The sequence below is a fragment of the Mustela putorius genome, unplaced genomic scaffold, assembly GCF_011764305.1.
Source record: "Mustela putorius furo isolate JIRA1106 unplaced genomic scaffold, ASM1176430v1.1 tig00000450_pilon_pilon_pilon, whole genome shotgun sequence".
In the NCBI taxonomy this organism is placed as follows: Eukaryota; Metazoa; Chordata; class Mammalia; order Carnivora; family Mustelidae; genus Mustela; species Mustela putorius.
In genome coordinates, this window is record NW_025421385.1 from 15,326,825 (window position 1) to 15,351,405 (window position 24,581).

General features: G+C 46.5%; 1 protein-coding gene across 2 annotated transcripts in view; it reads right to left on the bottom strand.

Moving 5' to 3' along the window:
• Positions 1-16,879: 16,879 nt before the first annotated feature.
• Positions 16,880-24,581, bottom strand: part of MTHFD1L (methylenetetrahydrofolate dehydrogenase (NADP+ dependent) 1 like) — a 183,635-nt gene continuing 175,933 nt past the window's right edge. For both annotated transcript variants that reach the window (XM_045080183.1, XM_045080184.1), the window contains 2 exons: positions 23,873-23,993; positions 16,880-17,246 (listed from right to left, as the gene is read on the bottom strand). In XM_045080183.1, the coding sequence (XP_044936118.1) occupies positions 23,904-23,993 (90 nt within the window). In that variant the 3' untranslated portion in view covers positions 16,880-17,246; positions 23,873-23,903. The remainder of the gene's footprint in view (positions 17,247-23,872; positions 23,994-24,581) is intronic.

Consider the following 24,581-nt stretch of genomic DNA (forward strand, 5'->3'; position numbering starts at 1 on the left):
ACCCATCTGCCTGCGAGGGCTGTTTCCAGGCCGTCTGCAGTCAGACGCCGGTCATGTTGGCCGGGTTCTGAAGACATTCAGAATTGGGGGTGTGTGCTGGAAATAATGTCATGATGATGACTTTAAATACAAGTCGGTAAGAATTAAAATTGCTCTAGGAGCCAAAAACTTTCATACTATAAAAATCTTGTTTTGTTCTAAAAATTTTTGTGCTAAAATACACAAAACATGAAGTTTGCTATTTTAATCATTTTTCAAGCGTACAATTTGATGGTATGAATTACATTCACAACATTGTGTAAGCATCACCACTACCTAATTCCAAGCTCTTTTTTTTTTTTTTTAAATCACCTAAATAGAAGCTCTGTATCCCCAGCCTGTTAACCTCCAATTCACTTTCAGTGTCTAGTAATTTGCCTAGTCTAGATGCTTTCATGACAGCGGGGTTATACTATATTCGTTCTATTACGTCTGGCTTATTTCCCTCAGAATGATGTTTCCACAGTCCATCCACGTCAGAGGACATGACCCAGCAACATCCATCGTATGGATGGACCACATTTGGATGGACACCTGCGTTGTTTTCTGCTTTTGGCTGTTGTGAACAATGCTGCTATGAACATGGGAGAACAAGATTCTGCTTGAGTTCGTTTTCGATTCTTTGTGCATATACCTAGGAGTGGAATTGCTGGGTCATAGGGTAATTCTATATTTAACTTTTTGAGGAATTCTTTCCTGTTATGGAAATAAGCAGGTTGTTTTTTTTAATTAATTATTTTTATTTTTTTATTTTTTATAAACCTATAATATATATTTTTATCCCCAGGGGTACAGGTCTGTGAATTGCCAGGTTTACACACTTCACAGCACATACCCTCCCCAATGTCCATAACCCCACCCCTCTCTCCTAACCCCCCTCCCCCCAGCAACCCTCAGTTTGTTTTGTGAGATTAAGAGTCACTTATGGTTTTTCTCCCTCCCAATCCCATCTTGTTTCATTTATTCTTCTCCTACCCACTTAAGCCCCCATGTTGCATCACCACTTCCTCATATCAGGGAGATCATATGATAGTTGTCTTTCTCTGCTTGACTTATTTCGCTAAGCATGATACGCTCTAGTTCCATCCATGTTGTCGCAAATGGCAACATTTCATTTCTTTTGATGGCTGCATAGTATTCCATTGTGTATATATACCACATCTTCTTTATCCATTCATCTTTTGTTGGACATCTGGGTTCTTTCCATAGTTTGGCTATTATGGACATTGCTGCTATAAACAATTGGGTGCACGTGCCCCTTCAGATCACTACGTTTGTTTCTTTAGGGTAAATACCCAGTAGTGCAATTGCTGGGTCATAGGGCAGTTCTATTTTCAACATTTTGAGGAACCTCCATGCTGTTTTCCAGAGTAGCTGCACCAGCTTCCATTCCCACCAACAGTGTGGGAGGGTTCTCCTTTCTCCACATCCTCGCCAGCATCTGTCATTTCCTGACTTGTTGATTTTAGCCATTCTGACTGGTGTGAGGTGATATCTCATTGTGGTTTTGATTTGTATTTCCCTGATACTGAGTGATGTGGAACAATTTTTCATGTGTCTGTTGGCCATCTGGATGTCTTCTTTGCAGAAATGTCTGTTCATGTCCTCTGCCCATTTCTTGATTGGATTATTTGTTCTTTGGGTGTTGATTTGCTAAGTTCTTTATAGATTTTGGACACTAGTCCTTTATCTGATATGTCATTTGCAAATATCTTCTCCCATTTTGTCAGTTGTCTTTTGGTTTTGTTAACTGTTTCCTTTGCTGTGCAAAAGCTTTTGATCTTGATGAAATCCCAATAGTTCATTTTTGCCCTTGCTTCCCTTGCCTTTGGCGATGTTCCTAGGAAGATGTTTCTGTGGCTGAGGTCGAAGAGGTTGCTGCCTGTGTTCTCCTCAAGGATTTTGATGGATTCCTTTCTCACATTGAGGTCCTTCATCCATTTTGAGTCTATTTTCGTGTGTGGTGTAAGGAAATGGTCCAATTTCATTTTTCTTCAAGTGGCTGTCCAATTTTCCCAACATCATTTGATTTTTTTTTTTTTTAAAGATTTTATTTATTTGACAGACAGAGATCACAAGTAGGGAGAGAGGCAGGCAGAGAGAGAGGAGGAAGCAGGCTCCCTGCTGAGCAGAGAGCCTGATGTGGGGCTCGATCCCAGGACCCTGGGATCATGACCTGAGCCGAAGGCAGAGGCTTTAACCCACTGAGCCACCCAGGCGCCCCAGCCCAACATCATTTGTTGAAGAGACTGTCTTTTTTCCATTGGATATTCTTTCCTGCTTTGTTGAAGATTAGTTGACCATAGAGTTAAGGGTCTATTTCTGGGCTCTCTATTCTGTTACATTGATCTATATGTCTGTTTTTGTGACAGTACCATGCTGTCTTGATGATGACAGCTTTGTAATAGAGCTTGAAGTCCAGAATTTTGATGCCACCAACTTTGGTTTTCTTTTTCAATATTCCTTTGGCTATTTGAGGTCTTTTCTGGTTCCATATAAATTTTAGGATTATTTGTTTCATTTCTTTGAAAAAATGGGTGGGATTTTGATAGGGATTGCATTAAATGTGTAGATTGCTTTAGGTAGCATAGACATTTTCACAATATTTATTCTTCCAATCCAGGAGCTTGGAACATTTTTCCATTTCTTCGTGTCTTCTTCAATTTCTTTCATGAGTACTTTATCGTTTTCTGAGTATAGATTCTGTGTCTCTTTGGTTAGGTTTATACCTAGGTATCTTATGGCTTTGGGTGCAATTGTAAATGGTATTGACTCCTTAATTTCTCTTTCTTCTGTCTTGTTGGTGTAGAGAAATGCAACTGATTTCCGTGCATTGATTTTATATCCTGACACTTTACTGAATTCCTGTACAAGTTCTAGCAGTTTTAGAGTGGAGTCTTTTGGGTTTTCCACATATAGTATCATATCATCTGCAAAGAGTGATAGTTTGACTTCTTCTTTGCTGATTTGGATGCCTTTAATTTCCTTTTGTTGTCTGATTGCTAAGGCTAGGACTTCTAGTACTATGTTGAATAGCAGTGGTGATAATGGACATCTCTGCCATGTTCCTGACCTTAGCGGAAAAGCTTTCAGTTTTTTCCCATTGAAAATGATATTTGCAGTGGGTTTTTCATAAATGGCTTTGATGATATTGAGGTATGTGCCCTCTATCCCTACACTTTGAAGAGTTTTGATCAGGAAGGGATGCTGTACTTTGTCAAATGCTTTTTCAGCATCTATTGAGAGTATCATATGGTTCTTGTTCTTTCTTTTATTGATGTGTTGTATCACATTGATTGATTTGAGGATGTTGAACCAACCTTGCAGCCCTGGAATAATTCCCACTTGGTCGTGGTGAATGATCCTTTTAATGTACTGTTGAATCCTATTGGCTAGTATTTTGGTGAGAATTTTCGCATCTGTGTTCATCAAGGATATTGGTCTGTAGCTCTCTTTTTTGATGGGATCCTTGTCTGGTTTTGGGATCAAGGTGATGCTGGCCTCATAAAATGAGTTTGGAAGTTTTCCTTCCATTTCTATTTTTTGGAACAGTTTCAGGAGAATAGGAATTAGTTCTTCTTTAAATGTTTGGTAGAATTCCCCCGGGAAGCCGTCTGGCCCTGGGCTTTTGTTTGTTTGGAGATTTTTAATGACTGTTTCAATCTCCTTACTGGTTATGGGTCTGTTCAGGCTTTCTATTTCTTCCTGGTTCAGTTGTGGTAGTTTATATGTTTCTAGGAATGCATCCTTTTCTTCCAGATTGTCAAATTTGTTGGCGTAGAGTTGCTCATAGTATGTTCTTATAATAGTTTGTATTTCTTTGGTGTTAGTTGTGATCTCTCCTCTTTCATTCATGAGTTTATTTTTTTGGGTCCTTCGTCTTTTCTTTTTGATAAGTCTGGCCAGGGGTTTATCAATTTTATTAATTCTTTCAAAGAGCCACCTCCTAGTTTCGTTGATTGGTTCTATTGTTTTTTTGGTTTCTATTTCATTGATTTCTGCTCTGAACTTTATGATTTCTGTTCTCCTGCTGGGTTTAGGGTTTCTTTCTTGATCTTTCTCCAGCTCCTTTAGGTGTAGGGTTAGTTTATGTACCTGAGACCTTTCTTGTTTCTTGAGAAAGGCTTGTACCACTATATATTTTCCTCTCAGGACTGCTTTTGTTGTGTCCCACAGATTTTGAACCGTTGTGTTTTCATTATCATTTGTTTCCATGATTTTTTTCAATTCTTCTTTAATTTCCTGGTTGACCCATTCATTCTTTAGAAGGATGCTGTTTAGTCTCCATATATTTGGGTTCTTTCCAAACTTCCTCTTGTGGTTGAGTTCTAGCTTCAGAGCATTGTGGTCTGAAAATATTCAGGGAATGATCTCAATCCTTTGATACCAGGTGAGACCTGATTTAGGACCCAGGATGTGGTCTATTCTGGAAAATGTTCCATGTGCACCAGAGAAGAATGTGTATTCTGTTGCTTTGGGGTGAAATGTTCTGAATATATTTGTGAGGTCCATCTGGTCCAATGTGTCACTTAAGGCTTTTATTTCCTTGTTTATCTTTTGCTTGGATGTTCTGTCCATTTCAGTGAGGGGAGTGTTAAAGTCCCCTACTATTATTGTATTATTATTGATGTGTCTCTTTGATTTTGTTATTGATTGGTTTATATAGTTGGCTGCTCCCACGTTGGGGGCATAGACATTTAAAATTGTTAGGTCTTCTTGTTGGACAGACCCTTTGCATATGATATAGTGTCCTTCCTCATCTCTTATTATAGTCTTTGACTTAAAATCTAATTGATCTGATAAAAGGATGGCCACTCCTGCTTTCTTCTGATGTCCATTAGCTTAGTAAATTCTTTTCCACCCCCTCACTTTAAATCTGGAGGTGTCTTTGGGCTTAAAATGAGTTTCTTATAGGCAACATATAAATGGGTTTTCTTTTTTTATCCATTCAGATACCCTGTGTCATTTGATTGGGGCATTTAGCCCATTAACATTCAGAGTAACTATTGAGAGATATGAATTTAGTGCCATTGTATTACCTGTTAGGTGACTGTTACTGTATATTGTCTCCATTCCTTTCTGATCTACCACTTGTAGGCTCTCTCTTTGCTTAGAGGACCACTTTCAATATTTCCTGTAGAGCTGGTTTGGTGTTTGCAAATTCTTTCAGTTTTTGTTTGTCCTGGAAGCTTTTAATCTCTCCTCTATTTTCAGTGATAGCCTAGCTGGATATAGTATTCTTGGCTGCATGTTTTTTCATTTAGTGCTTTGAATATATCATGCCAGCTCTTTCTGGCCTGTCAGGTCTCTGTCGATAAGTCTGCTGCCAATCTAATATTTTTACCATTGTATGTACAGACTTCTTTTCCCGGGCGGAAATAAGCAGGTTTTAGAAAAGGGGGATGAACTATAACTGCATGGAATCAATTGCATTGCTACTACAGTCAAGAATCCAACCAAACAAGCCCATCTGTGCTGTAGAGTGACGATGACATTCTTGATGATATACTTTTAAAATTTTATTTTATTTTATTTTAAATTTAATTTATTTTTTCAGTGTTCTAAGATTCATTGTTTATGCAGGGCTCCATGCAATACGTTTTTAATTTTTAATTTTTTTAAATTAAAATTTAATTAAAATTTATTTTTTTTTTAAATTTAAAGCTATTATTATTAAGTAGCATCCACCCCCCACATGGGGCTTGAACTCACGACGCTGAGATCAAGACTCCCATGCTCTACAGACTGAGCCAGCCAGGTGCCCCTTAATGATGTATTTTTAATTTGATAATGCAGAGATAAGAAATAGTTGGATTGTTGTGAAAACAGTATTAAAAGTTCGGCCTTATTGGGGCATCTGGGTGACTCATTCGACTAAGTATCTGCCTTCGGCTCAGGTCATGATCTCAGGGTCTTGCTCAGCGGGGAGCCTGCTTCTCCCTCTCCCACTCCCCTTGCTTGTATTCCCTCTCTTGCTGTGTGTGTGTGTCTCGCTATCAAATAAATAAATAAATAAAATCTTAAAAAAAGGAAAAAAAAGTTCAGCCTCATCAGCAGAGGTGATCTGAGTTTGAGGAAGTGAGAAGTCCTGAACAGCCTGGGTTCCACTGCTGAAAGCGCCTCAGAGCAGTCTTGGCAAAACCAGGAGGGCTGACGGCTCCTCGAGTCTCTGTTTCCTCTGAAATATCCCGTCAAAGCTCTGTTCTTGTTGCTCAGTTTCAAGCACGTTCTGCGTGTGACGACTCCATGTGTGGGTGGGGGGGATGGGTCTTTGGGGAGGCAGGTTGGGGTGGGCAGGGGACACAGCTCTCACTTTGGAAACATCCTTCTGGCTATTTTGATGTCCTATTGTCTTCCCTGAATGGCTGTCACCGGGTTATGTTAAAACTGAAACACCCGGGGCACCTGGATGGCTCAGTGGGTTAAATCCTCTGCCTTTGGCTCAGGTCATGATCCCAGGGTCCTGGGATTGAGCCCCACATGGGGTTCTCTGCTCAGCAGGGAGCCTGCTTCCCCCTCTCTCTCTGCCTCTGCCTACTTGTGATCTCTGTCTCTGTCAAATAAATAAATAAATCTTAAAAAAAAAAAACTGAAGCACCCTCAGCAAATAGGTAATAAAGTGACCCCACCCAGAAAGCATAATTATGACTGTATTTTCTCCACTCCTTTTATTTTTTTTAATAAATTTTATTTTATTTTTTAAAGATTTTATTTATTTATTTGAGAGAGAGAGAGAGCATGAGAGTAGAGAGGTCAGCAGGAGAAGAAGACTCCCTGCCGAGCAGGGAGCCCGATGTGGGACTCCATCACGGGACTCCAGGATCATGACCTGAGCCAAAGACAGTTGCTCAACGAACTGAGCCACCCAGGTGCCCTCTCCTTTTCTAAGGTGCTCCTTTCCTAAGTGTACCTTGACAGGAGGAGGAGGAGACAGCTCTAGAGCGGCTGCCTCAGGGGAAGGCTCTGTGTCATCAGTTTTCCTCAGAGCCCAAGCCGGGCCCTCACACAGGTCCGTCACTGTGGGCATCGCATCTCAATGGTCAGGCCTCTGTGGAGGCCGATGGGACTCTTTCCTGAGGGGTTAGCTCCGTGTTGGAGGTTTCCTCCGAGGCCCTGGCAGGTTTCTGCACTCATGGAAACCTCTGGTGGGGATTCCAGAGCTGGTGGGCAATTTCCAGGGCCTTCTGGGTCCTGGCTCCCTCCTTCAGATCCCTTTCCACCACTCAGACTCTAGCACGTTCCCTGATCCTGTCAGGCTTGTAAGTCTCAACCAGGATAGAGTATTTAGGCAGATGGAGAACATCTTTAAGGAAAATGTCAAATTCCTTTAGCTCTATACATTATTTATTTTGCATTACCATTGGCCCCTGGACATCCTTCAGCCCATGTGAGGTGAGTATATCCATCCTTCAAGCTATTTCCCACCAGGGCAAGCCTATGCTTTTTCTAGTGGCCCCTAACTCAGAAGTTCTCTCTGTCCCATGTCCTGTTGCCATCTTGGGTGATCGTAACATCATGTTGATAACAAATTGGTTACCTCATCCACTCAATGAAGAAATTATTGACTAGCTACTACTATTGGCTACAAAACAGTGTTAAACAAAATACAACATGGAAAGCAGACTTGAAAATCCCTTGACAAAACCAGCGAAGCTAAGCAAGTAAAGGCTAGGTTAGCTTATCCTGTGGCGCAGGTGATGTTAGCTTGGGTCACTTTTTTCTTTTTTTAAGATTTATTTATTTATTCGAGAGAGAAAAAGAGAGAAGAGGGAGCGCGAGTGCTCCAGCAGGGGGAGGGGCAGAGAGAGAGAGAGAGACAAGCAGACTCCTCGCTGAGCAGGGAGCTGGACGCAGGGCTCCATTCCAGGACCCTGAGATCATGACCTGAGCTGAAATCAGGATCGGATTGCTCAACTGACTAAGCCACCCAGGCGCCCCTCAAAAATGTTTCTTAAGTTGAATTAAATACTCCATAAAAGATATTTATCTCTCAGATACGGTTATTCAGATGCAATTCCATAGGACCACAGAACTTTGTTTTTTTAAAAATTTTTATTCATTCATTTATTTATTTTTAAAGGATTTTATTTATTTATTTGAGAGAGAGAGAGTGCAAGCATGCATAGGGGGAGGGGCAGAGGGAGAAGCCAACTCCTTGCTGAGCAGGGAGCCTGAGACGGGGCTTGATCTCCAGACCCCAGGATCATGTCCTGAGCTGAAGGCAGATGCTCAACCAACTGAGTCACCTGGTACCCCAAGACTACAGAATTTCAAAGAACATTATCCTAAAATTATCTAGGTGGAAATATTACTAATGATAACATTAGTTTCCCTGTCTCAATGGAGTAACTCAGGTCCAGATCGGTGTCAGGGGAGAGCTTGCAATTTCTACGTGGAGTTTGTGTGGAACTGGTGGGTTTGTACAAACAATGACTCGGAGCATCCTCTGTGCAGGGGCCTGGTTCACACAGTGGGGAGAAGGGTTTGCCTCCCAGGACGGGTGCACACCTGGGTCACACTGATATTAAAGTCTGGTCTGGAGAGGTTGTTGGCCTCGTAAGACAGGACGCGAGCTCCGGGTTGAAGTTACTCTTCCTGCACATGTTGGAGACAGTCTCTCTGGCAGTGACATCAACAGACCCCTGCCTTTACCCGCTGATTCCCTTCCGGTTGTTGTTTAGGCTGCCATGAGCATTCTTCTGGACGGTTCCTTCCCCTCCCTGGCAGGGGGCTGGGGAGCGAGGTCTGCTCTACTTCGCTCCGTGGGCTATTGACTGGCTCATGTTGGGAGCTGCCAGCCACCATCAGGGGTCTGCACGGATGAAGGACATCTGTTCACATTTCTGCTCTCTTTTCAAAATCTGCTAAGAACTGAATCCTTCATGCTTGATTTTTTTCCTTAGAAACTATGAACATCGCCAGCTAATCTTGGGCTCCAATTCTCAGGGTGTGCGCCAGCTTCATTGGGTTCAGATGGAATTGGACGGAGTTTCTTATTGTCGATGACTTCCGTGAATTTTTTATTTTTTTAATTTTTTAAATTTTTAAAAAGATTTTATTTATTTGATGTAGAGAGAGAGAGAGAGATCACAACTAGGCAGAGCAGCAGGCAGAGAGAAAGGGGGGAAGCAGGCTCCCCGCTGAGCAGAGAGCCTGATGTGGGACTCGATTCCAGGACCCTGAGATCATGACCTGAGCTGGAGGCAGAGGCTTAATTCACTGAGCCACCCAGGCACCCCTCCATGCATTTTTTTAAAAAGATTTTTATTTATTTATTTGACAGAGAGAGAGAGAGAGATCGCAAGTAGGCAGAGTGGCAGGCGGAGAGAGAGGGAGAAGCAGGCTCCCCGCTGAGCAGAGAGCCCAATGTGGGACTCGATCCCAGGACCCCGAGATCATGACCCAAGACCAAGGCAGAGGCTTACTCCACTGAGCCACCCAGGCACCCAGACTTCTGTGCATTTAAATGGGAACCCACAGTGGTGGTGAACAGGGCTTTTTTGGGGGGACATCACTGTCTTTTCCTCCTCAGATCTGTGTGTTCCAACCAGCTGCTTGGAACCCTCTAATTTTTTTTTTTAAAACAGGGGAATCCCAAACCACTTCCCAATTAGCATATTGTCGCTTGCAGCCTGCCGCTGGCTGCAGGAACATTCCCCGCCCGCCCCTAGCTCACTGGGGGGAGGAGCAGCGGGGCCTGGGGGCTGGAATGCTACAAGTGAAATGGTATTTTCGTGCGCGCTCTGCTGGTTCCAGCAGGGCCTGAAGCATCTCCCGCATTGCACACTTTCTTCTTGGTCACACTGGCCACCGCTCCATCTGTCACTCTGGCCTCACTGAGTTCAGATCTGTCAGAAGCCAGCACCCACCCCAGCTCCGTCTTTCCTGCCAGCCTAGCTCCTCCCCGCTCCCGCCCTCCCCCTCCAAACCCCATCCCTCCTCTTCAGTCACCTCCTGTCTCTGTGGCTGGTTCCAGCTTCCAGTCGCAGCTTGCTTGACGCTTCAGAAATGGCCCCCAACCTTCCTTGCTTCCCTACACCCTAAGTATCTGGCCCTTCCGTGGGTGTTTTCTGTTCCTCTGTGGTTTGGGGCTGATGTTTCTGTGTGTCGGTTGCTTCTGTTTCTGCATATTTACAGTGGGTCAATTCTCTTTCTAATGGTGAGCAAGGAGGCATGAATAATTCAAAAATAATTTGCATTTGTCTCTGGAATGCATTTCTGTACTGACACTCTGTATTTGGAGGGTGTCTGATACTCTGGGAATTCACATGTCAAATTTGGTCATGAGGCAAAGTATAAAATGCCTAGAGAGGAGTGGGGGAGTTATTCAGCATTTTTTTCCTCCGGCCCCAGAAATATTCTTTGGCTCTCAACTCTGTGATGAAGTTGGAAAGCATCACTCCTCGTATCGTTGGCTTGTTCTGGACCCAGGAGAGCCTTTCCAGTCCCTTCAGGGTGTCTGTTCAGCTCTTTGTCTGGTACACACTGTCTCTGTCAAGGGGGGAGGTAATCAAGAGGCTGACTTGGAGGAAAATGATTAGGGCCCAAAGAATTATCTGGGGAAGAAAAATTCCTTAATTGCATGACTTTGCCAAATGAACATTCATTAAATATATCAGCTTCTCAGTGTGCATGCTGAATTTAAGGGGTCTGATCGTTTTTGAAAAATTGTCCTTGCAATCCTTATTGTAAGATACGTCAGCAACGTGGTGCGTGACTGAAAATATTTACTGGCTTTAAACTACCAGGGTCCTTTCACATAAAAATAGAGATGCCCTCACAGGGCTGAGTAAGCATTTGACCTTCAGGGTGGTGTGCTAGGGAAAGGTTTGCGGCCCTAACCCACCATAAGAAATATTTCAAGTTAGCTGATTTGTTACATAAACACTCCAACCTCAGACTCAGTCTGGGCAATGATGTCCCCCTCCTCTGGGCTCTGCCCTGACAAGACGGAGGGGCCGTGGGCTTTCTTCAGAACGCAGCTGCCTATAGTTTCCTACTATCCTGCGATGAAATAGGGTTTTTCTGCAAGGTTTTATTTGCAAAGCATTTCAGGAGACGAAAATGTAAACCTGGGTTCTTGCTTGTCCACTGAGCCTTCTTAAGGGTCTGTGTATGGGAGCCTTGGAGCCCAGAGAGCCCAGGGCTGGATAAGGCAGGGAGGAAATTTGTGAAAAAACATCTAATTGGCTCTGAAGAGGTATGAGGAATTGAGACGGTGTCGTGATGATGCCTAGCATCAAGGCCGGGAGACTGATGGTTGTAAATGTGTCCTCATTCTTTCGGTGACCATTTCTTGTTCTTTCTTTGTCTCTCTCTCTCTCTCTTTTTTTTTTTTTTTTTTAAAGATTTTATTTATTTGACAGATGGAGATCATAAGCAAGCAGAGAGGCAGGCAGAGAGAGAGGGGGAAGCAGGCTCCCTGCTGAGCAGAGAGCCCGATGCGGCTTGATCCCAGGACCCTGAGATCATGACCTGAGCCAAAGACAGGCTTAACCCACTGAGCCACCCAGGTGCCCCTCAGTGAGCATTTCTTTAGCTCTGTCTATCTGTTTGACATCATGTTAGGCACAACGGTGATACAAAAGTGGATTTGGGGTTGATTTTTTAAACTTCAGTATGCAGGAGAAAAAGTCAGTGAACTTGTCAAAAGAGAGATTCCCGGGATTCCAGAGAGACCAATTTATTAGATCTAAATGGAGATGGGGAGCTGCATTTTTTTAAAAAAAGATTTTATTTATTTATTTGATAGAGATCACAAGTAGGCAGAGAGGCAGGTGGGGTGAGGGGAGGTAAGCAGGCTCCCTGCTGAGCAGAGAGCCCATTCGGGGCTCGATTCCAGGACCCTGGGATCATGACCTGAACCAAAGGCAGAGGCTTTAAACCACTGAGCCACCCAGGTGCCCTGGGTGCATTTTTAGCAAATATCTCAGGTAACTCAAAGGCAAATAGTCCTGGGATCAGTTTAAAAACAAAACAAAACAAAACACCTATAAAACTAGCCTAAATGCTTGGGAGTCTCTTAATTGCCCAGAGAGGATTTATTTCTATGTTCAATGAGCTCATATGCACTTAGCTTACCTTGAATACACCAGATGTAGCCAAGTCACGGTGCTGCTCCACGAAAATGACAGCTGAAATGACACACCCATAGCCTGGGACTCTGGAAAGCAACGCTAGGTCAGGAGGCTGTACTTTGGACCTGGGGATGGTGCCTTCCCCAGAGCTTAGGCAGCAGAGGGGAACGGGATTTCCATGACCTGGGATGCCTTCCTGCAATGGTAAGGCTGAGATCACAGGAAGAATTTCATTCCTTTTTTTTTTTTTTCTCATGCCAAAGGCTCAATGATGTGGTCCCACTCTATCAGGAATTTTCTCCATGCTTTTTGGTTCGTGACATCAACCTTCGGTCCTAGAACGAGCATCTTGCTTTGGTCTGCAGGAAGGACCGGCGGTGATCATTAAGAATGGTTCTTTGGATAATCTCTGGATCTATGGTTATCCTAATGCATGCTCAGAACAGGATGAATTTGTAGTTCACACCGCACAAACAGCTGCCCAGTAGGGGGACACTGGCTCTTCAGCTCTGTTCCATCTCTAACCACCAGTGGTATCTGCCTAGGGTTCTGGGCACTGGCTTGCTCTCAGGAAATTTATGGCCTCTAGCAAAAGTGTTGCCCATCTCTTGTTGGATAAGGGCTTGAAGGCAAACTAAACCTAATTGACCAACAGCTAAATCTGAACATGAAAGCCTTCCTTTAAAAGTGGTTCTTTGTGTGATGTGGGGTCGATCCACTGAGGCCATGAAATCTGCCCCATGATTTCTGAAACTTTTCTTTCCCTGAAACTTTTGACATTTATATATCTCGATATTTTCTCATGACATGAACCGAGACCTTTCGAATTCCTCCAGTGGTGTTAGGGTCTGACACCAATTCTCCTACACCGCTTGGCTGGGTTTCCTATGACTCAATTCAGTTCAGTTCTGACACCGCTACATGGAGTTAGTGGGGACTCCACATGTGGAGGGTCCCCAACAAGATGGCCTCTGTCCCCACTTTCAACGCCATCCTCAGGTGGGCTGACACATGTTCAACAAACGGATGGGTGAATTTGCTCAGAAAATACTTACTGATCAATACTACCCTCTTGTCCACTATTCTGGGGGTTGGGGATACAGTGGGGGAATGCCCCAACATGAACCCTTCAGCCAGGGAAAGGGTATGTACGTTGATTTCCTTTTCCCACATGGACACAGCACTCTGGACTTTCCAGAGTTTCTTTTTTATCTTCTGAGTTAGGCTTCTTTTCTATTGCCTGCCTGTGCTACTCCAGAATCAAAATCTTAAGATTCAGAGCAGGGCTCCTGCTGGAGGGAGCAGGGACCCTTGGGAATGACCGGGGGCACAAGTGCGGACATGCCAACATCTGAGAGCGGCGCAAAGCTGCCACAGAAGCAGGATTTAGGCTGCTAGAATTCCATTAGAACCTTTTTTGAGCCTGGGATCCCATTCCCAGTGTGGTGAAATCCGTGCACCACTCCATGGAATGATGTTTTTAAATGCCATGTATGAGTTTAAAGCAAGCCAATGTGAAGGTACCATGTGATTATGAAAATACTGTAAGGTAATCACATTGGATGGTAGAGATGTATGTGTGTGTGGTAACGAGGTAGTGGCTGGTGTAATGGCTGTTGTGTTGAGGTCGTGACGAGCATCAGTGCTACTCTGAATCTCGGCAGACAGTGGAATGTCATATTAAAAATACCAGACACAAATACTGTTTTACTGCTGTGGTCTGTTGCCAGCATTCAACAGCAACTGGACGCCACCGCTACATTACAGTTAGAGGTTAGTAAAAACAAAGATGGCGCCTTTCCCCCCTTCAAGTTCAAGGACTTCGGAATTCTAGTCTGTTCTCCCTTGTCTGAAGTGTAGCTATAGAAGACCTTTTTTTAAAGATTTTATTTATTTGTTTGACAGAGACCACAAGTAGGCAGAGAGGCAGTCAGAACTAGGAGGAAGCAAGCTCCCTGCTGAGCAGAGAGCCTGATGTGGGGCTCGATCCCAGGACCCTGGGATCTGACCTGAGCCGAAGGCAGAGGCTTTAACCCACTGAGCCACCCAGGTGCCCCTATAGAAAAGCTTTTTGGGGAGGGGGCTGATCAGTCTGTCTAACAGAGTTCAAGGAACCACACAGTTTACTAACCAACTAGTCTACCACAGTAGTTCACTTCTTCAATGGCTATTTTTTATAGGTTCTTAACAAATGGTACAAAAAAGCACTTATTATCAGTTAACTTGTAGCCCCATGCATGCACACATTTATAGAAAAGCAATGGATGAATATGGGTCTGCAGATTTTTCTGGAATAAATAAGGTAAGTTTCAATATACCCTTTTATTGGAATGCGTAAATTATAAAAAAACAAACACACCTGGGTAATGTCAGACCTGAGGATTCTTTTTAAATATCTCATGTGAAGAATACTCATATACTGTTCTAAGGGGGTCCGCACACTCTAGTTAAAACAGACAACCCCGGAAATAGAAGAATAAAAAGAACAGCGACAATGGGTTGGCTAAGTGCCTGGGGGCTACTCTCCTGAGCCAGCCGTGGTCTCTCCCTTTTATCACTGAGTCCCGGGGGTGTGTTCCCCTGGGAGCTCTCACAGGCTTCTTCTGGTCTGGGTCTTAATCTCTGCAAGAGTGGCTGCTACAGGAACTCGAGCAGGGAGGAAGGCAGCCCACTTGTCGGGGTTGGGGGGGTGGTTCACCAGGGTCCCACTGCCATTTTGGGGCGGTCCGTGGCTTCTCACATCTCAATTGTAGAGGCAGAGAGAGATCAGATCTTTCCCAAGAAATCTTCTTGGGAAGAGTTCTCACTTAAAACGACCGTGTCAAAGGTGGTACGGTTTCTTTTCCTTAGGCCTTGGCCTCAGAAGACAACGGTAGATAAATGAGCTCTTCCCTGTAAAGAAGGCCTCAGGTCATTGAGTTGACAAGCCCGTTAATGAACCTGCCGAAGACCTTTCTTATCAGCGAAGGCTCCTCCTCCCTGGGCAGGAGCGTATTATAGCAGATTAGTAAGTAGTAGAAAACAAAGCCATCAGAGCATGCCGGCCACACAATGGGAAAATAGTTTGGGGGGCCCAGCAACACCTGGGCACGGTTATGCGGCCATTCATCACGAGCGCTTGAAAAGCTCTCCCACATTTGTGTTTGGGTTGCTTTTATTTTTTTCTTTTTGGTGAACTGGCCAACTGCCTGGTGAAAGGAGATAAGGGAAGAAGTCTCTCGTCTAAAGCCCTTGGAAGGTAGATTTCTAGGGCGCCTGGGTGGCTCAGTCGGTTAAGCGACTGCCTTTGGCTCAGGTCATATTCCTGGAGTCCCAGGATCGAGTCCCGCCTTGGGCTCCTGGCTCCACGGGGAGTCTGCCTCTCCCTCTGACCTCCTCTCTCATGCTCTCTCTCTCAAATGGGTAAATAAAATCTTAAAAAAAAAAAAAAGATTTCTTAAAAACACTTTGAAAAACAGAAAATGAAACTGAATAGCAGAGGAAAATTATGAAGAGTCGAATAACAGAAGGCAACTGCTTAAAAAATGAACTTGAAAATGAACTCCTGAGCAAGACTGCTTCCTGAAGGCATCACATAGAGAACAAGTTTATTGTGGACCCTCCAAACCTTCAAAGTGTTAGGTAGTTGATGCTATGTTTGGAGAGGGGGGCTCCCAGATTGCGGACGGGGAGGAGGAGCACCACACACACTCTTCAGGACCACCAGGCTAAATCGTTCTTGAGACACAGTCTTGGTGTGGGGAGGCTTTTTTGTTATTTTTAAAAATTTATTGCTTAGTTTTTAAGATTTTATTTATTTATTTATTTGAGAGAGAGAGAGAGAGAGTGAGACAGTATAAGTAGGGGGAGTACTGGAGGGAGAGGGAGAAGCAGACTTCCCGCTGAGCAGGGAGCCCGATGTGGGGGTCGATCCCAAGATCGTGAGATCATGACCTGAGCCGAAGGCAGACACTTAACTGAGTCACCCAGGCACCCCGGGGCTTTCTAGTTATTAAGCTATGTTTTGGAACACATTGAATTGTGCATAAAGACACATTATGGGCAGAGCAACTGCAGAGCAGGGTCACTGAAGGGGGCAGCGCAAGAGGATGCAGGAAAGAGCCGACGTCAAGGTCTCCTGCAGGATGTGCCTGCAGGACCTTTAGGATATTTATGGTGACTACTTTCCTTACACTGCTGAGAGGACAATCCCTTCTTGTTTGCTCCTGAATCCTTGGTTTTGTCTTAACGTTGATATAATTTTATGTTATTGTAGGAAGACATGGAATCAAAAAAAGGTCAGCAACTCCCGGGAAGAGGGTCCAAGCCATAGAACATTCTTTCCTACTAAGGAAGGGTTGGACCAATGGACAAACACTTGCCAAACACCTGACCTTTAAGAGTCTCCTTCCTTTGCCTATGGGCCTTGGGGGAGCTTAATGGCCACTGAGATTCATTCACTGGGGGAAGAAACGCATCAACCCATTAGTTTTTAGGTAAGTGATGCCAAGTTTACTGGCGCTGAAAACAGTTCTAGATATAAAATGCACTTTGTTTTCCAGGGTATTACCACTCTCCGGCAGTCAGAAGACTTCACAACGGGCCAGATATTTCTGTGTGTGAGCGAGTGTGTCCCTGAGCGTGTGTGTGATTTCTTTCTTGTTCGGTTTCCAAAGCCCTGGCTGTATTCACAGTCTTCCAGAAGACTGGTGTCAGGTCACAACCCCAGTGTGAACCGTTACCTCTAGAGAGCAGAGTTTTATCTGGCACGGAAAACTCACTGGTGGGTTTTCTAGACACATGTTTATTTGCAGTTCAAAGACAAAATAGAAAACTCCAGAGTGGAAAATGCTACCTTTTAGTTCACACTCTTTTAATCCCTCTGTCCCCATAAAATAAACTTTCTGAAGTGTAAGCAGTGGGAAATAATGTAAACTCTGCAGAAACGGAAAATAAATTAGTTTCTTTCAAACTCGGTGGAGGTCCTTTTACTGGACAGCGAGCTTGGTTGCACACAGAATTTGGTCTTGAACAAAGAATAAATCTTTGGCCTATTTCCCGTTTGCTCCCGCGTTGCGTAAGAGGCGTATTTCAAATTCACTTTCTTCTCCAGTGGCAGCAAAAAGGCAAAGAGTAGTCTGTTTCGTGAGCCTGGAAGACAAAAACATGTTTCCGGGGGTTTAAGAACAGCTTTTTACCCTGTGGTGTTAAACTGTTACTAGGGCTCTAAAAAGCTGGAAACTGAAAGAAAATTCGACAGCCAATAAGGGATTCTCTTCACAAGACAAGGCCGGGATCCCTGTCTGGAGTCTTTTTACTTAAGAGCCGCGGAGAAGCCCAGGGTGTGCGACGGAGACCACGCACACCGCAGGCAGCGAGCCGAGCCCTGAGAAGATCAGGCAGAAATTCCAAAATTCTAAATTTGGGCTCTACAGTCTCTAGGATCCTGCTGAGTGAGAACGCTCGGGATTTTAGAGATTTTAGATTAGGAATCCTGTCGCCTTGGATTTCGGTTTCTCTTATGGTTGCCACAGAAAGCGAGGTCGGAAAAATGCATTTAGGGCACAAATGGAAGGGAGAAGGTCTGGACCTTCAAAAACACCTTACTGATGTTGAAGGTTTCTTGTTTCCTCTCAAAGAATCTTAAAACTCCGATGCGGCCGGAACCTGCCATCTGCTTGAAGGAAAAATGGTCTAACTACATTTTACAAAGAATAAACACACACCCGAGTTCCAGAAAACACATGGTCACCACGGCAGCAGGGACTGAAAAGGCGGGTGTTGGGCCTTTACTCTGAATGTACGCATGGAGGAGTGGATCTGTGGGGCCAGGAGGTCACGCTGGGCGGGAGAACAGCGCGTCGGCCTCCCACCGACGCGGGAAGGCTCTGGAGCCGGAAAGGATGCTGGCTTAGCTTCAGAACTCAAGACAGTGACGACGACAGGACACCGGGAACTCGGGATACTTCCGGAGCATCTGATTCAAGTCAGGGAGGTACACAGAAAACAGACGCCCGGCAAGCATAATCATCATTAACAAAAAAATATTTTTTGCGGTGAGGCAGGGAGGTGTTTGCCTGGTGTGCACGGCCCCTCCTTCCTTCCCCCCTTAGAGAGGTGGCTGGTCTCATTCAGTGGCTCTGATTCTCCCTGACCTGAGGCTCCGCGAGGCCTGTGCTTCGTGGACTGGAAATAACCCAGGGAAGGCGAGTCTGGGAGGACCTTCCACACCTGTATGTGCTAAAGACCAGCTGATTAGCCGCGTGACCTTAGTATCCAGTGGTTTAGTGTTTAAAGGGGCCTAGAGTATGCGGTTCCAGGTCTTAAGAAAAGGCAGACTGTTGGCGGAAGTACAAAACGTCTGAATACAGATTTTACGAATTGGAAAAGCAATCGCTATGGTGAGAATTTAAAAAGGAATCGGCTGTTCATTGTTACCCAGTTATTCAGGGAAAAAAACAATTTCAGAATTTTACGAAGACAGAACATATGAAACATTCTATCTTGGTATGGGACTGATAAGAAACCAAAGCATTTCCAAACAAGTTTCTTCTTCTTTTTTGGGGGGGGTGGGGTGGGGGAGGGGGTGAGTGAGCGAGAGAGAGTGTGCGAGTGGGCGGAGGGAGAGAGGGAGAGAGAATGTTAACCAGGCTCCACACTCAGCGTGAGGCCCAACTCGGGGCTCGATCTCACCACCCTGAGATCATCACCTGAGCCCAAATCTGGTCGGACGCTTAACTGATTGAACCACCCAGGCATCTCCAAAAAAGTTTCTTTAAAAGGGAGTTAAGAACTTCCCACCTATTAAGCTTCAAAATATTCCATTTTAGTTCGACAGATGTCAGTGAGATGGTAAAGATGGCATCGCTGAAACCGTCTTCACCATCTTTTATTTAAGTGGCCTGGGCTTCCAACTGTGTACTCCAAGGATGGCCCGGGACGACACACTCACTAACCTCTTTCTTGGAGCATAATCATGATCAGTGGTTTTTGAGTGGTTCCTTGAAAAGATAGTCTCTGTGAGCCCTGACTGCTGTTTGTAAGTGACATATCACTGAATCCGACTCCAGAAACGTACATTGCATTGTATGTCCCCTAAATAAAAGTTGAATTAAAAAAAAAAAAAAAAAAAAAGGACCCAAAGCACAGAGCCCAGGTGATACCCTCGGGAGCCCCGAAACCTTGTGGTTTATGGACTGGGGATGACAAACCCTGCCCAGAGAGGGCTGCGGCAGCAACCGCACTCAAGATGCATTTATGATTATTTAATATCATTGAACATTTCTGCTCTGAAGGTAGCTCTTTAGGGAGAAATGAGCAGGTATGACTCTCTTTTTTGCATGTGCTATTCTAGAAAAAACCTTCTTGGCCAATAACAAACATTTAGACGAGAGCTAGAGTCAGTCTGATGCTGGACTCTAGTCAACCACACCTGGGGACAAAGGGGGTACGTGAATTCTTCAGGAAATCTACCGGACTTTATAGTGTCTGCCTGGAGCCCGCTGGGACTCAGCTATAGGGTGAGGGTTCAGAATGAGAAACCAAAAGGGAGGGGAAAAATCCAGTCCGAGTCAGTCACCTTCAAACAAAAGACTAAAGAGTATCGTGGCAGGGTCCAATCCATTGGGACAAACGATGTATTTTAATTAGTTGCGTCTGGTGCCATGGAGAAGAAGGAATCGGGCCCCTCTTCTGACAACAGTGAAGGCACCACAGGGGACCCCGGAAAGGAGCAAGAGCTCAACTCTGGGGACTTTTTAGCATCTCCTGTTCATATGGAGCCTCAAGCCATTTCCTAGAGGGTGAGGTGAGCAGGAGAGCAGAGGGCGGGGGAGGAGCATAACAGTCGGCAGCAGACGTCAGTCGTCCACGGGGCAGACGGCAGCAGGGGCCACGGAGAGTAGTGAGTGTGCGCTTCCAGCCGAGTGCACGGAAAGATCTGGAGTCTGACCGCCACGGGAGCAGAGCAACCAACCAGACATTTATTTCCTCTTCCGATGCCCAAATCTGTCTCAGTTGACTGTCATCTGAACGTTCACATTTTTATATTTTGTACTTTTAACAGCCACAGGCCTTCAATGTCGGTAGAGGTGGTCCCTGACTGATGTGTGCATGAGGGCACAGGAAACAGAGAGGCTGTCTGTGGGGTCATTATATTGAGGAGTCCCGGGGGCGCCTGGGTAGCTCAGTCGCTAACCCCTCAGCTCATGATCCTCAGGTCCTGGGATCAAGTCCCGCATCGGGCTCCTTGCTCACTGGGGTGTTTGCTTCTCTCTCTGTCTGCCTCTGTCTCTCCCCCTGCTTCTGCTCTTTTGCTCTTTCTCTCATATAAATAAAATCTTAAAACAAAACAAAACAAAACAACAGAAACAACAACAAAGAGTCCCCGAGAAGGAATGTTTGCTTTGTACGGTGGTGTTCTTCCATGACACCAGATCTGTTTTCAGGGATGCAAGCAAGGGTCAACTGATGGTGTTTAACCACTGCCCAGCGAGCCTAGAAATGGCATTGGGCAGCTCACAAGAGGAGGCTTGGAGGAGTGAGTGGGAAGGGAAAACATTCAGTGAGAGACAGCCCTGTTATAAAAGAGCTTGGGCAAAGTCATCGCTTTTAATACCCAAATAACTGTCTTTTGTTAGAAAAAAAAAATCACCCGATGACCCCCAAATTACAGGTCTGCTCAAATAACTGGTTGGCATCTTCTAGAACAGGCCAAAGTTCCCTTGCCTGTAAGTTTGGCTTGGCTGTAAGGACCGGGTGAGCGAGTGAGCAGATCCCGGAGGAGCCTGGGCCTTCAGGTCTATCAGCTGTGCCGCAGGAGCACGCTGCTGGCCTCCCCGGGCCAGAGTTTTCGTGGCACCGAAATAAAACTGCTCACCTCGCTGGGCTGATGCCAGCATGACATGCGACAGGGAGGGTGAAGCGACCGGTGCCAGCCATAGGAGGAGTGGCGGGGCGGAGCAGGGGAAAGAGCCCTGTGGGTCCTGTGGGTCGGGGCCACTGCTCGGCTGCCAGCTCTCAGCACGCAGGGGAAGCGCCTGCCTCCAGGGGGCGCTGTGACCACCCAGGCGAGGGGTTAGCACCCGGCTGGGCACGCCAAGGCGATCTGCACAGGCCAAGCTCCTGGCCTCCATCCCTTGCTCGAGCTTTCAGTAAACCCCGAGGGAACACAAGCCTAAGGATCTAAGTGTCCATGACAGCAAAGTGACGGACGTGTCCCTGGGCGTTACCTGAGTCTTAACTGCAATGATGAAGGCATAATTGGGTTTTTAGCACCTTCTTGGAGGACAGATGAAAACGGACCCCAAGGGTGGGAAGTACTGTCCATGAGAGACGAAGGGCGACACACACTTGTTCTGGGGAGAAGTGACACACGGCAGCGGCAGGGCATGACGGGTTCTGGACGCGAAACACATACTGCCACCCGAAGACCGAATGACACCATCATCCAGGCTCCCGTCCACAGGCTTCCTGGGTACATCAGTCCCCCTGGGTTCCTTTGGTGGAGTTTTCTTTTTCCGAAATGACACAGATGTGAACCGTGGTTGTGGTTCGAAGTGAACACAGCCCCCGCTCCTCGGGGACAAACACATCCAGTCACCACCGAACCACACGCCGACCCCAGACGCCTCCGCACCTGGGGTTAAGGTGACTTCACAGAGGCCCGGTCGCCACCTTTCTCGTCACAGCCTAGCTCTTCGGCGTCTGTTAGGAACGAAGACTCACACAAGAAGAAAGCCACGTCCCCACGCTGACTCCTGCGGGAATTCTGTCTGCCTGGCTCCGGGCCAGCACTCAGGCAACCGGAGAAAACGGTCTTCAGGTCAAGTCAGCCCATCAGGCAGGCCCGCGGGGTGCCGGCAGCGGGGAGGGGTGCCGGGCTCGGGAACAGCGACAGGAGCGAGCGCGGAGACTGCACGGGGGCCGTCTGGGAAAAGGAATGTGGCTTGAGAACATGGGGAGGACACCTTTGATGTATGGGATGAAGAAAAGCAGCCTCGAGCCTTGACAACGGCTGAGGGGAGTCTTCCAGGCGGCACGGCCCGGGAGGGAGATAGGAGTAAGACTAGGGACCCCCCACTGCTCAGGGCTGCCTACGGGAGCTCCAGCTTGAGCCCAGTCCCCTTAGGCTGCGTGGACCCTGAGAGGTCAAGGGGTCTCATTTCGGCTGCTCTGTCCTTCCTATGGCTCACTGGGCCCTCTGCGGTAGAGGACCTGTCCTGTCTCCATGTGTCTGTCCAGTGGTATAAGAGCCAAATGTCCCTGTCAGGTCCACGCTGAGTGTGACATGTTAGATTGTCCCCGACTAGACAGGCCGAAGTCCTGACCTCCAGGACTGAAGCCGGCAAAGGTCTCTATAGATGTCACTGAGTGAAGTGGCGGTCAGTGAGGTGGGCCCTGATGCCATGTGACAGGAGCCCCTGTGGGAAGACAGAGCGACACACAGGGAGTAGGCCTCGGCCGTGCAGGCGGAGACGGAGCGGTGTGGCTTCAGCAGAGGGACGTCAAGGGTTACTGGCAGCTTCCAGGAGGGAAAAGAGGCCAGCAGGAGGGAGAAGAGTCCAGTCCAGAGGGGGCAGGACTAGGCTGACACCTTGACTCCGGATGTCTAGCCTCCAAGAACACGGGAGAAACCACTCCTGTTGTTCTGAGCTGTCCTGATGTGCGACGTGGTGACAACAGCCCCACAGGGAAGGAATGCACCCCGATTCCTCCGTCAGGGGAGTCTGCCTCTGTGCCGAGAGAGGGGTGGTCAGAAGCTTGAGTTCGGCTTTTAAAATGACCGCAGACACAGCAGTCTCCGCGGGGCGGATTTGCCTTCCTCGGCTTTGGCTATGCCCGGGCGGTGCGGCCTGGAGCACACGGGCCTCCAGACCCGGGGTCAGAAGGTCAACAGCAGCCTAGGGCTCTGTCATGTGCCTACGCCTATGTCACTGCCCTCACAGGCACTTCCTCACGCAGCCAGAGTCATTTTATCATCTTCATCTTCATCACATGCGGAAGGGCGAGGGCAGGACAAGAGGGAAGGAGCACACGCGTCAGCTTCGATTCTGACACTCTGTTCTGGCGACTCTGTCACTAGCAGCCGTGGCGGGTAAGCTCGGACTGTGCCTCAGTATCAATGAAACCCGAGCCCGTGCGAGCCGTGCCCGCGAGAGCATGTCATACCCGGTGTGCGGTGCTGTCCGTGGTCGCAGGTGTCGCTGTGGGCTGCGACGGGGGTGGTGGGCCACGTGAGTAAGGGTGGGCACTCTGCCAGCTTTAATTCTGGAAATATTCTTTTTATGAGTTTACAATGTTCTTTTTTTTTTTTTTTTTTTAAGATTTTATATATTTATTTGAGACAGAGAGAAAGCAAGAGACAGAGCATGAGCGGAGGGAGAGGGAGAGGCACACTCCCCGCTGAGCAGGGAGCCCAACTCGGGGCTTGATCCCAGCACCCTGGGATCGTGACCTGAGCTGAAGGCAGATGCTTAACTGACTGAGCCACCCCTATAAGGTTCCTTTTTTTGTGGCAAGAGATGCCTTCAACAAATCTATACCCAGAGGGGACATAATGTGACTTGTGCTGCAAAGGAGCCCATCTAACTGCATATCCACCTCTAGGAGTGGCCCAAGCCACAGGCTCTTATTACGCAGGAATTCACAGTAACCAAGTCAGGAGACGACCTATCAGACCGCGTTTTGTAGTACATACTAGAAAACCCAAACAAAATAAAACTAAAAAGTATTTGGGGGTGGGGGAGAAAAAGCCAGTAGAAGGCACAGCAGCCTACCTGAGTCAGGTCCTGCAGAAGCTGGGTTCATTTAGAACAAGCCTTTAACTTGCTCGGTTTCTGTATCAAGATCTATATCATAGAAGCACGGCCGGGTCGGCAGTCCTGGCATGGTGCTCATCTAGGGGAAAAAAGAAAACACGCTCTCTTAGCAGATGCTGCAAAGCGATCACTCCAAACACGGAACACGGAATGGCCAGAATTCCCTATGTGACTCAACGCGGCTGTCCTACCTTTAGGTTCCGTACGCCTGTACTCTTTTTTTTTTTTTTTAAAGATTTTATTTATTTATTTGACAGACAGAGATCACAAGTAGGCAGAGCAGCAGGCAGAGAGGGGAAGGCAGGCTCCGTGCTGAGCAGAGAGCCCGATGCGGGGCTCCATCCCAGGACCCTGAGATCATGACCTGAGCCGAAGGCAGAGGCTTTAACCCACTGAGCCATCCAGGCGCCTGCACCTGTACTCTTTAAATTCGCCACCTGCTATTTCAATCTTTGTTCAGGAAATGGAATAGAAGAGGCAGATGTCCGCCTCCTGGAAACAGAGACCCCTTCCCTCCCACCACGGCCACACAGCACATCTCTGCGATGCTGATTTCCAAACCCTTTCTTTCTAAATCACATCCTTAAAAAAGTTGAGCCCTTTCAGATGAAGGGGCCGGTGGGAGAGGGTGAACCAAACAACAGCTTCCTCCTCACCCCAAGACACG